Below are 13460 nucleotides of genomic sequence, written 5' to 3' on the forward strand. Positions count from 1 at the left end.
TTTTCTTAGGTAGATTCTTTGTGCCTTGGAAAAGAAAGAGAGAATGCATTTTCATCAACACACATGGCTCGAAAAAGTGACCCTCCCAAAAGCAACAAAGATTTAATATATTAATATCAACGTTCCAAAAACTTTAAACCCTTTTTTCACATCCAAAAACGCAAAAGGTCTTCGCAAGCCATCTACTCAGATACGTCACGAAGGCTACTTCACATTTTACATTTGGCTTTTCTGCTTTGATTAATCCAACTTTACCCGGCTCGTCATCTCAGCTCGCTCATTTAAGGCAGCTATGTTGGGCAACCCTGTGCAATCCCAACGTTCCCATTCTTAAAAACAAATCAGGAATGTTTTAGCTGAGGATGAATAATCATTCCAGAAATATCCAGTTTGGAGTTCAGCATGACACAATCTTCAGCTTTGGCGCTCGGCTTTAGTTAAGGGGAATCAGACAATGGCTAACGTTAACATAACCGTTAGATCCTACATTCTTAAAAATGATGGTTCCTCAAAGGTTCTTTAGGGAAGGGGTTCTATATAGAACCTTTACATGCTTTGCATGGTGAAATAGTTCTTTACAATGATAAACAATGTGTTATATATGGTTCTGCAATGCACCAAAAAGGGTTCAATGTCAAGCTTATAACAATAGAACCTTTTTTGGTGCTGTATTGATCCCTTTTCAAAATGGTTATATAGAGCACCAAATATATAGTTTCTTATGGTTCTTTGCTTGGTGAAATGGTTCTTCAGATTGATAGAGAATGTCTTTTAATTTTGGGTTCTATATAAAGCCTTTTCGAAAACTGTTCTATACAGCACAAAAAATGGTTCTGCTGTTGTTACAAGCTTGACACTGTAATGATGGGAAAAAAAATCTTTTTGGTGCTATATAGAACCTATATATTTGGTGCTCTATGGAACCATTTTGAAAATGGTTCTTTACAGCACCAAAAAGGGTTCTTCTGTTGTTACAAGTTGGCAACATAAAAATAGAAGAACCTTGTTTGGTGCTATATAGAACCATATACAACACATTCTTCACTCAAAGAACCATTTAAGCATGAAATGGTTCTATGTAGGACTTATGTTTCTAAATGGAACCATTACCTTTACAAAAGAACCCTTGAAGAACCATCTTAAAGGACAGATGCATACAATGGCGAACAGATATGAAGGCAGGGTCCCCAAATGGCATCTGGATTTATGCATATCAGGACTGGATTAGTAGATTTTTGATGCCACATTTTGAAAAGGCACAATGTGCAGTGATTCTTTTTTGGCATTAACAAACGATAAAAGACCAATGTAACCTCTTCTGCCAGAGAGTGGTTCCGTTTGGTGGCTAGTTTAGCACATTAGCCAGTTCAATACTACATTTCCTGGCTGGCAACTTCAAACCGTAAGAAATATCTGGTTCTGGTTCAGCAGCGTTTGGTCTGAAAAACAAATCAGTATGTGATGATACTTGGGCAGAAGGTTCACATCCCAGAGTCCAGTGGATAAATGTGTCAGACAGGGATGATACACTTGTATTTCAGTTACTGTGGCACATCTTATGGCTTTCATTGCACTGTTGGCTCCATGGGTTAAATGTCCTTGATAGGTTTAGTTGATAAAGCAATACACAAAATAGAGAGGAGACCAGAACTGCAGTAGTAACAAAGTCCTTTTTTTCCTTCTGACAAAGAAAACCCTGAGCAAAGGTGTACGCCCACTAGGGGACATACGAGGGGCTGCAAAAGGAGCCCCAGTTTACAATCATTTACAAAGACGAGTCCGTTCTTGGGGAACACAGCGACAATCATCAATAAGTACAATCTTCACATCATCTTCTCAAAATCATTATGAAACACTGCCAAAGTTTTGTTGTCTTGAAGTGTCTTGAAGCAATAACGGTGTAGTTATCTTCTTTTTGTAGGCTTCTTTTTGAGTCTCTTGGGCTCCGAGGTGTGTCCGAGGTAGTGTGTCCATCATGGGAGACTGTTAAGAGTGTTGGGGAAAGAGTGATGAAGAGAAACGTCCATTAAACCTTTGATTTAATTAAAGGTTTGATTAAACCTCATCCTGAACAACTAGTGCCAACGTTGGGCGTTTCCACAGGTGGACAATCATTGGTCAAACGTTGGCTAAATGTTGCTAAACGTAGGGCAAAGGTGTCCAGGCTGACGCACAGTGGGCCCATATGATCAAATGCTCTATCCATTATACATGGGATTCTTGCCTACTTATGATAGACACACCAGTAGAATCCAGCTAGCATAGCATGTTAAATTGGAAATACTATTATCTGAATAATTTAACTGTAGTGTCCCACAGTTTGTCTTTAGGTTGGACAATATTTTTGCCAACAATTTGGCGCTGATCGTGTTATTGTGGTACACGACAGTGTTAATATGTAGCAATGCTAACATTGCTACAGGGTCAACATTACTGGTGTAAAGGGCCGATTAGAGGATTATTTACGGTGGAAAAACATCATGATGATGCTCTGTATTATTTTACTGTCATGAAATACTGGATGCCCCTGAGCTTCACCAATGAGATCAGTTCAGCCACAGTTGAGGGCAAAATTTGGGAAAACGGAACACTTGACAGGACGTTCCGCTGACCGCTGTAGTACCCTACCGCTGCTTCAGACGTTTGCAGAATTTTTCGCAGGTGCTCCATTGAAAACAATGGAATATCCGGTTGGCTGTTGATCATCTCATCCAGCAACAGTAACCATGAAGGAACATGTCTGTGGGCGGCGCTTGGATAGCAATTCAGTAAACATGAAGAATCAGAATCTCCTGCTTGGTTGAAATGGCGAGGGGTGGGTCAGGTTGCCGTAGAGTTATCCATCAAATATGTCGTCCGGTGAGGAGGTAGAGGGGTCGATCCTCACTGCAGTTGGCTGTCTGGAATTCGTCCCGAAGGCGGAACTGCCACTCGTCCTCCAGCTCCAAACGCACAATCATCTGGCGCAGTGAGCTGCGGTCCTGAGAAACCACACACAGCGTTGCACCTGCACATGATCACCCAGCCAGGACAAAGACAGAGAGAGAGAGAGAGAGAGAGAGAGAGAGAGAGAGAGACGGTGTGAGAGGAGAGTTCATAAACATGTAGGCTGAAAAAGTGATATAAGGTCTCGTCTTGGAATTTTTTGCAATGTGCCGTCACCAATCTGGATGTGCGCCACGCCTACGCTACACACTCGTGGCAGAAGTGGAGGGCAGGACAGCGTGGAGAGGAACATTTAAAAGAACGTGCTCGGTTATCCTTCAGTGTGCTTATTGGGAAGCCATTCAAACTTCGCAATGCGTTTTTGAGAAGACTGAACATAAAGTATGGGAATTTTGTGAATAACTTCTTTGTCTGGCTGTAAATTTGGGGGAGAGCCTTTATTTCTCTTGCTAGCGGTGTAGATGGACTAGTTTGTAACCTAAAGCTCAGCAAATCAAACCTCACTCGCTGCAGAGGACGTGTTCATTTATTTACTTAGAAAATCACCTTAGAAACTTACATTTGACCAGGCTGCCAATTTTTTTTTTTGCGCACAACTGTAGCTAAAAGATGTTAGAATGTGATATTTCTCGAGGAGCCTCACCTTTCAGGAAGCAAAACTTCTTCAGGAGTCCAGACACCACAAACGAGTCACAAAGGTACAGCAGCAGCCCACTGAAGACCACCCCATTGTAGTCCATATTAACAGAGTGTGGCCTGGAGCTCACGTAACACACACACACCTGAACACACACACACAAAGTTAACAGCACTGTTCAGACCATCACAGCAAAATATCAGTCAATTTTTTATACCGTGTAAACTGAAATATTCTGACACAGAAACGGAAATACAAAGATTTTATTTAATATTTCATGTATTTTGTGTCAAAGATGTTATTAAATAGCTAATTTCATTAGAACTTCACTGTTGATATAATTTTTTTTAGAAATGTATTGTTGATATTAACTTTTTAGAACTTCATTGTTGATGTTAATTTTTTAGAACTTCATTCTGAATAGCAAGTTTTTAGAACTTTCTGGACAGCAAATTTATTAGAAATTCATTGTTGATGTAAATCTTTTAGAACTTCATTGTCAATATAAATTTGTTAGAACTTCATTCTGGGTAGCAATTTTATTAGAAATTCATTATTGATATACATTTTTTAGAACTTCATTCTGGATAGGAATTTTATTAGAAATTCATTGTTGATATTCATTTTTTAGAACTTCTTTCTGGATAGCAATTTTATTAGAAATTCATTATTGATATACATTTTTTAGAACTTCATTCTGGATAGGAATTTTATTAGAAATTCATTGTTGATATTAATTTTTTAGAACTTCATTCTGGATAGCAAGTAATTAGAACTTCTTTCTGGATAGGAATTTTATTAGAAATTCATTTTTGATATATATTTTTTAGAACTTCATTGTTGATATTACTTTTTTATAATTTCATTCTGGATAACAAGTTTTTAGAACTTCTCTCTGGATAGCAATTTTATTAGAAATTCATTGTTGATATACATTTTTTAGAACTTCATTGCTGATATTACTTTTTTAGAACATCATTGTTCATTTTTAGAACTTCATTCTGGATAGCAATTTGATGAGAATTTCATTTTGAATAAAAATTTTATTAGAACTTCATCCTGGATGTTTATTTTTTATTAGATTTATTAATTTTATTATAACCTAAAAAGCATGTTAATTGTATTAGAACTTTATTCTGTAAATTTTATTAGAAATTGTTACAGCTTTCAGCATACGGACTGTATGGATCTGTATGTTTACGTACTTCAGCAAATTCTTACATTTCAAAAAATGAAGAAAACTATCCACTTATTTTTTCTTCCTCTACTAATCATGTGAGATCTGAGAAGTTGTACAGCACTTGAATACTAGAAAATACAGTATGTGAAGTTTTTATGTGAAACAAAATTGGTTTAATGTTGACTGATTTAATATATACATGGTAAAAATAGTGTATATCACAGCTGTCAGAACAAAACATCATTGTTGTGGTTGTTCCAGAATTTGAAAATGTCAGCTGCTCTTTACAGCGTGTTAACATTTCATGATGAAAGTACACAAATGCTCCAAAATTACTGTTCAATTCAAACAGTTCTGACCTGAGGGCCGAGGTCGAGGTAGCTGTCAATAGCCAGTACAGGGTTGGAGGAGTTCTGGAAAGCCTGAGGGAAGAGGTGCTGACTGCAGCTCTGCAGGAACTTCTCCAGCAGTAGCTGAGCCGGCGCGTCCAGCATGGTGTTCTCACTGTCCGGCGCACACACATACTGAGACGAGGGTATACGGGGGGACATGCTCTCCATAGACTGTGAACATATGTACAGAAGATACAAAGAGACATGAATCATATTACATTAAACATCATATCAACCAGCAAAGTGCAGATGTCATGTCTTTCGAAGGCTGAAACAGGTCACACATAATGATCAGATGCAACACAATTGATGTCACACTTAACACTGTCGACAACAGCGCTCAGCAGCACTAACGTTAACCAATTAGCGCTCAGCAGCAGTAATGTTAACCAATCAGCTCTCAGTAGCAGTAATGTTAACCAATCAGCTCTCATTAGCAGTAACACTAACCAATAAGCTCTCAGTGGCAGTAACGTTAACCAATCAGCGCTCAGCAGCAGTAACGTTAACCAATCAGCACTCAGTAGCAGTAATTCCGTTATTCCACTGCCTAAAACCTGCTTACTGTGTAAAACCTGAAAGATATGGATACACTTTTTTTTTTTTTAAGAAATACATCATTTTTCTTTCAGAAACTAATGAGTTTTGCAGTCATGTGTGTAATATAACGAGAGAAATAGGAAGTGTCCAAATCCCCTTAAACTGGCTTTGGCCTATGCACATATATCTCCACAACAAAGGACTGGGGCCTTTTCCGTTTACAGCTCTAGCAACAATCCAACTGGCTCTTCTTGCTGAAGAACAGGACTCTCCCTGTAATATAGCTGCCATGTTGAGTGTTACTAGCTTTTCTGTTCATTTTTCCTCCTCTTATAATACTGATTTTTATATAGAGCATACAGTACAGGCTGGGCTTTGTTGGTGCACTGTGCCCCCTACTGGCTAGAGATGATCCTGAGGTTAAATCATGTAAGAATATGAGTGAATAAAGTAAACAGTGAAAAGAAGAAAATGCTTCATTCTAATGTGGTGGAATGGTGGGATTAAGGGGCGTTTACCGCGTGTTTGGGTTTGATCAGCATGGCTTTATGTCCGCCGGTGGTGATGTGTTTCTTCATGATGCTGAAGTGATTGAAGCGACACAGCAGGAGACCACTGCTGTTCACCCGCAGGTTAAAGTCCACCTCCTCACACATGTAACTACACAAATGAACACATAAACACTGACTGTTAACGATGTTTCACTAAAGATTTTTACAAATGAAATATCACATATGAACAAATACATATAAAACAAATATATGGCCCCCTACGCTTCCTGTAGTGTATTACAGTCTGTCAGAGTGACTGTGTGGATCATATGAACATTATAGAGCTTTTTAAATGAAACAGTAGAAGCCGTATCGCCCCCTACGCTTCCTGTAGTGTATTACAGTCTGTCAGAGCGACTGTGTGGATCATATGAACATTATAGAGCTTTTTAAATGAAACAGTAGAAGCCGTATCGCCCCCTACACTTCCTGTAGTGTATTACAGTCTGTCAGAGCGACTGTGTGGATCAGATGAACATTATAGAGCTTTTTAAATGAAACAGTAGAAGCCGTATCGCCCCCTACGCTTCCTGTAGTGTATTACAGTCTGTCAGAGCGACTGTGTGGATCATATGAACATTATAGAGCTTTTTAAATGAAACAGTAGAAGCCGTATCGCCCCCTACACTTCCTGTAGTGTATTACAGTCTGTCAGAGCGACTGTGTGGATCAGATGAACATTATAGAGCTTTTTAAATGAAACAGTAGAAGCCGTATCGCCCCCTACGCTTCCTGTAGTGTATTACAGTCTGTCAGAGCGACTGTGTGGATCATATGAACATTATAGAGCTTTTTAAATGAAACAGTAGAAGCCGTATCGCCCCCTACACTTCCTGTAGTGTATTACAGTCTGTCAGAGCGACTGTGCGGATCATATGTACATTATAGAGCTTTTTAAATGAAACAGTAGAAGCCGTATCGCCCCCTACGCTTCCTGTAGTGTATTACAGTCTGTCAGAGCGACTGTGTGGATCATATGAACATTATAGAGCTTTTTAAATGAAACAGTAGAAGCCGTATCGCCCCCTACGCTTCCTGTAGTGTATTACAGTCTGTCAGAGCGACTGTGTGGATCATATGAACATTATAGAGCTTTTTAAATGAAACAGTAGAAGCCGTATCGCCCCCTACGCTTCCTGTAGTGTATTACAGTCTGTCAGAGTGACTGTGTGGATCATATGAACATTATAGAGCTTTTTAAATGAAACAGTAGAAGCCGTATCGGCCCCTACGCTTCCTGTAGTGTATTACAGTCTGTCAGAGCGACTGTGTGGATCATATGAACATTATAGAGCTTTTTAAATGAAACAGTAGAAGCCGTATCGCCCCCTACGCTTCCTGTAGTGTATTACAGTCTGTCAGAGTGACTGTGTGGATCATATGAACATTATAGAGCTTTTTAAATGAAACAGTAGAAGCCGTATCGCCCCCTACGCTTCCTGTAGTGTATTACAGTCTGTCAGAGTGACTGTGTGGATCATATGAACATTATAGAGCTTTTTAAATGAAACAGTAGAAGCCGTATCGGCCCCTACGCTTCCTGTAGTGTATTACAGTCTGTCAGAGTGACTGTGTGGATCATATGAACATTATAGAGCTTTTTAAATGAAACAGTAGAAGCCGTATCGGCCCCTACGCTTCCTGTAGTGTATTACAGTCTGTCAGAGCGACTGTGTGGATCATATGAACATTATAGAGCTTTTTAAATGAAACAGTAGAAGCCGTATCGCCCCCTACGCTTCCTGTAGTGTATTACAGTCTGTCAGAGCGACTGTGTGGATCATATGAACATTATAGAGCTTTTTAAATGAAACAGTAGAAGCCGTATCGCCCCCTACGCTTCCTGTAGTGTATTACAGTCTGTCAGAGCGACTGTGTGGATCATATGAACATTATAGAGCTTTTTAAATGAAACAGTAGAAGCCGTATCGCCCCCTACGCTTCCTGTAGTGTATTACAGTCTGTCAGAGCGACTGTGAGGATCATATGAACATTACAGAGCTTTTTAAATGAAACAGTAGAAGCCGTATCGCCCCCTACGCTTCCTGTAGTGTATTACAGTCTGTCAGAGCGACTGTGTGGATCATATGAACATTATAGAGCTTTTTAAATGAAACAGTAGAAGCCGTATCGCCCCCTACGCTTCCTGTAGTGTATTACAGTCTGTCAGAGCGACTGTGTGGATCATATGAACATTATAGAGCTTTTTAAATGAAACAGTAGAAGCCGTATCGCCCCCTACGCTTCCTGTAGTGTATTACAGTCTGTCAGAGCGACTGTGTGGATCATATGAACATTATAGAGCTTTTTAAATGAAACAGTAGAAGCCGTATCGCCCCCTACGCTTCCTGTAGTGTATTACAGTCTGTCAGAGCGACTGTGTGGATCATATGAACATTATATAGCTTTTTAAATGAAACAGTAGAAGCCGTATCGCCCCCTACACTTCTTGTAGTGTATTACAGTCTGTTAGAGCGACTGTGTGGATCATATGAACATTACAGAGCTTTTTAAATGAAACAGTAGTGTTTTCTGTCCTGTAGTTTTGAGGACGTCTTCGCTCTACTCACCGGTTGAGGTCGTACTGCACGTTCTGCGTGAGGTCGATGTTGAGCAGGATGAAGTCGTGGAGGTGGCAGCGGCTGAATGCGGCTCCAGCTCTCGGGGCTTTACTGCTCCAACTCCGCACTCCACATACGGAATACTGACTCAGCTTAGGACTGCACTCCATATGGAGGAGCACTGACTTCAGAGAGACATTCACCACCTCAGAGCTACAGAGAGAGAGAGAGAGAGAGAGAGAGAGAGAGAGAGAGAGAGAGAGAGAGAGGGATTAACCTCCTTAGAGCTACAGAGAGAGACATTCACTAGTGCATTCACCCACTCATCACCCATCCATCCACAGTCTAATTATCAATCCTTTCATCTATTTATCCTTCCCTCCATCTCCATCTATCTATCCCTCCCTTCAGTCATTCAGCTACCTTTGTATCTTAATTATCCATCCATCCATCCCGATCCATCCATCCATATATCATCCATTCAGACCTCCAATTATATATCCATCCATCCAATTATCCATCCGTTCATCCATTCAATTATTCATCCATCCATCCATTAAATTATCCATCTGTCCATCCATTCATTCATCTGTTCATCTATCCAATAATCCATTCATCCATCCATCTGTTTGCCCATCCAGTTATCCATCCATCCATCCATCCGTCCATCCATCCATCCATCCATCCTTCCGTCTCTTCCTCCATTTATTTCCTACATTCATTCACCCATCCATCGGTATATCTCTCCTTCCATCACCTCTGTTCATCCATCCCTCCCAACCTCCCCCCCTACCTGTTGCCGCGGTGACCGGTTGTGTGCGTGTTCCACAGAACGCAGGAGTCGTCCATGATGAGAATGAAGGGCCAGACGTCCTGCCGGCGGACGCCCTGCTCCTCCAGCCTGTTACGCTCCAGCTCCAGGTTATGATACGACAGCTCCTTTATCATGAACCGCGCAGCACCTGACGTACGCATAATCACAGTCGCACATCAGACGGGTCAGAGAAAAATGTACGTATGACGCAGTTTCATCATAATGTGGGTGAAAAATCCGTATCTGTGCACAAAGACCCAGCTGTCAATATTACATGTTTATTCTTTATATATTTATATAATTATCCATAATTCTGAAATGGACCTAACCCATTGGCAGACTAATACATTCTCAAAATCCAGTGTTTCATTAGTCCACCTTATCAGAAAACCCTCCCTTGTAGCTCAAAACAAACTATGCAGCCACAGATGGACTGCAGGCCGTAACTCTGCACCTTCACAGTGGATCTGTAATGTGGGCGGAGCTTATAATGTGGAAGGTGAGTACAAGGAAGGTGTTTCTAATATAGTGGTAGTTACAGTGAGAAACTGGAAGTACGGCTGATCGAGTAATGCTTTAATCTTGCCCGGTCAATACCCACCCACTCCAGAGGTATTAAAGACAGCAGGCAGCACCAGCAGGATGTGATTGGGCCAGTACTTCCTGTAGAGGGGCATTTCATGCTGCTTGACCACCAGAATGTGTAGGTGCTCTTCCCCCTCCATGGCGTGGTAGAGGTTCAGTAGGCCGTGTTCCTGACGACCCGTGGTGGGAGTGAAGATAGGACTCTTCAATGTGTTTGAATCCTGAGAGAGAGAAAAACAGAGAGTTAGATAATCCAAAACATATACTACAACTACCTAACTGGCCACTTTATTAGAAACACTGACCTTCTCCTTCCACTAACTGGCCACTTTATTAGAAACACCGACCTTCTACTTCCACTAACTGGCCACTTTATTAGAAATACCGACCTTCTACTTCCACTAAGTGGCCACTTTATTAGAAACACCTACCTTGTGCTTCCACTAACTGGCCACTTTATTAGAAACACAGACCTTCTACTTCCACTCACTGGCCACTTTATTAGAAACACTGACCTTCTACTTCCACTAACTGGCCACTTTATTAGAAACACCTACCTTTTACTTCCACCAAATAGCCATCTTATTAGAAACACCCACGGTGTACTTCCACTCACTGGCCACTTTACTAGAAACACCTAACTTATGCTCCCACAAACTGGCCACTTTATTAGAAACCCTGACCTCACCGCTTCACTATGTACGGGTAAAGTTACAGACTAGACTATCTGCTGCTCTTCTACTTCATTCACCATTGGTCAGTTTCTGTCTTCACAAAAGGAAGTTTTATTTTCCCTAAGCTTGTAATCTGCAAAATGAGGTCAACTGAATCTCCACTTCCAGATGCATTTCCACACCCACATAACACTAATGTGTGAAAAGAGTGGGGATATTACAGCAGTGGTTCTCAAACCAGTCCACAGGAACCCACATGGTCCACTTCTTTGCTCTCTCCATATGAGTTACAAGGTAGGCCAAAATCTGGATCATCTGGGGTTCTCTGATCAGTACTTTGGGAACCACTGTATCTTCTTGGTTGTGCTGTGGTGTTCTGACCTGGTCAGAGATCAGAGGCAGCCTCATGCTCTCCAGGTGGCGCCCCTGCTGGCTAAAGATGAAATGCTGCTCTTTGTTTTTCGGGATAATGAAGTGGAGCTGCACCTCCTCCCCCAGCATCGAGGAGCAGAAGGTGAACGCATGGAAGGTGCAGTCAGACAGCTGCACACATAAAACACACACACACACATCACATGTGCATTGATATTATATATTATATTTTCTACAAGTTTAAATCCACAGTAGCAATGTGAAAGTGTTGATGAGCCAATCAGATTTGAGTATATACATGTATGGGCCAGGATCGTGTATGAGTGTGAATGAGTCAATTAGGTTTAAGTATGAGTGTGAAAGAGTCAATCAGGACTGAACATGAGTGTGAATTAGCTGATCAAGTTTGAGTATACATATGAATGAGCTCATCAGCGGTAACTATTAGTGTGAATGAGCCAATCAGGTTTGAGCATGAATGTGAATGAGCCAATTATGTTTGAGTATGAATGTGAATGCGCCAATCAGAATTGAGTATGAGTGTGAACAAACTCATCAGGTTTGAGTATGAGCGCGAATGAGCCAATCAGAATTAAGTATGGATGCAACTCACAGGTCGTGCAGGCCCTGGCTCACTGTAACGATGGCACTGCTCACAGTGGTGAAATGCATTGTGGGCTGCAAACTTGCTGAGCCTGATGGACACTGTGTTCCTCTTCATCTCTCCACTCTCCTCACACTTCTCTCTTTTCAAACCTGCACAACACAAATGTAAACACATAAATCACGATTGTGTATGAGTGTGAACGATCCAATCAGGTTTGAGTATGAGTGTGAACGAGCCAATCAGGTTTGAGTATGAGTGCGAACGAGGCAATTAGGTTTGAGTATGAGTGTGAACGAGCCAATCAGGTTTGAGTACGAGTGTGAACGAGCCAATCAGGTTTGAGTATGAGTGCGAACGAGGCAATTAGGTTTGAGTATGAGTGTGAACGAGCCAATCAGGTTTGAGTATGAGTGTGAACGAGCCAATCAGGTTTGAGTATGAGTGCGAACGAGGCAATTAGGTTTGAGTATGAGTGTGAACGAGCCAATCAGGTTTGAGTACGAGTGTGAACGAGCCAATCAGGTTTGAGTATGAGTGCGAACAAGGCAATTAGGTTTGAGTATGAGTGTGAACGAGCCAATCAGGTTTGAGTATGAGTGTGAACGAGCCAATCAGGTTTGAGTATGAGTGTGAACGAGCCTATCAGGTTTGAGTATGAGTGCGAACGAGCCAATCAGGTTTGAGTATGAGTGCGAACGAGCCAATCAGGTTTGAGTATGAGTGCGAACGAGCCAATCAGGTTTGAGTATGAGTGCGAACGAGCCAATCAGGTTTGAGTATGAGTGCGAACGAGCCAATCAGGTTTGAGTGTGAGTGCGAACGAGCCAATCAGGTTTGAGTGTGAGTGCGAACGAGCCAATCAGGTTTGAATGTGAGTGCGAACGAGCCAATCAGGTTTGAGTATGAGTGCGAACGAGCCAATCAGGTTTGAGTATGAGTGCGAACGAGCCAATCAGATTTGAGTATGAGTGTGAACGAGCCAATCAGGTTTGAGTATGAGTGTGAACGTGCCAATCAGGTTTGAGTATGAGTGCGAATGAGCCAATCAGGTTTGAGTATGAGTGCGAATGAGCCAATCAGGTTTGAGTATGAGTGTGAACGAGTCAATCAGGTTTGAGTATGAGTGCGAATGAGCCAAATAGCTCTGAATGACTGAGATGTACCAGGCTGTGTAGTGTGTGTGTTAAGCACCGTTCAGTCTCTGTACACTCCTGTCTGAATACACCGCACTGCAGTGCCTGAACTTGGCATCACGAGGGCAGGGGTCAAAGGGCATCTTCTGAATATCCTCCAAGTCAGGCCACTGCAGGCCACTGGACACTGGAGCCTCAGGATCCTCCACTACATCTGCAGTACACAGAGCAAGGCCATTAGAGTTCCAGTCAGCAGCTCTGCCAACTGACGGGCTGGACTTAAGTACTGCAGTCATAAAGACCTTATAACACCTACTGTTCCCAATTTGTACATTCAGATTCAGATTCACGTCCACATTAATGTATTTCTTTATCTTTCTACCCACGCCCACTGCTTTAGTTCAGAGAGTGGATGAAGTGCCTACCGGACACATACATCTCAGAAATACATTACATTTTACAGAACAG

The 13460-nt window shown here is 41.6% G+C and overlaps 1 protein-coding gene across 1 annotated transcript in view; it reads right to left on the minus strand.

Moving 5' to 3' along the window:
• Positions 1–1084: 1084 nt before the first annotated feature.
• The window catches only part of greb1l (GREB1 like retinoic acid receptor coactivator), a 55778-nt gene continuing 43402 nt past the window's right edge, over positions 1085–13460 (minus strand). The window contains exons 25-34 of the mRNA XM_037544396.1: positions 13051–13206; positions 11866–12008; positions 11262–11423; positions 10223–10427; positions 9601–9769; positions 8817–9020; positions 6214–6355; positions 5123–5326; positions 3590–3728; positions 1085–3007 (exon numbers count right to left, since the gene is read on the minus strand). Coding sequence (XP_037400293.1) covers positions 2844–3007; positions 3590–3728; positions 5123–5326; positions 6214–6355; positions 8817–9020; positions 9601–9769; positions 10223–10427; positions 11262–11423; positions 11866–12008; positions 13051–13206 — 1688 coding nt within the window. The 3' untranslated portion in view covers positions 1085–2843. The remainder of the gene's footprint in view (positions 3008–3589; positions 3729–5122; positions 5327–6213; positions 6356–8816; positions 9021–9600; positions 9770–10222; positions 10428–11261; positions 11424–11865; positions 12009–13050; positions 13207–13460) is intronic.

The sequence above is a fragment of the Pygocentrus nattereri genome, chromosome 2, assembly GCF_015220715.1.
Source record: "Pygocentrus nattereri isolate fPygNat1 chromosome 2, fPygNat1.pri, whole genome shotgun sequence".
Taxonomy (NCBI): Eukaryota; Metazoa; Chordata; class Actinopteri; order Characiformes; family Serrasalmidae; genus Pygocentrus; species Pygocentrus nattereri.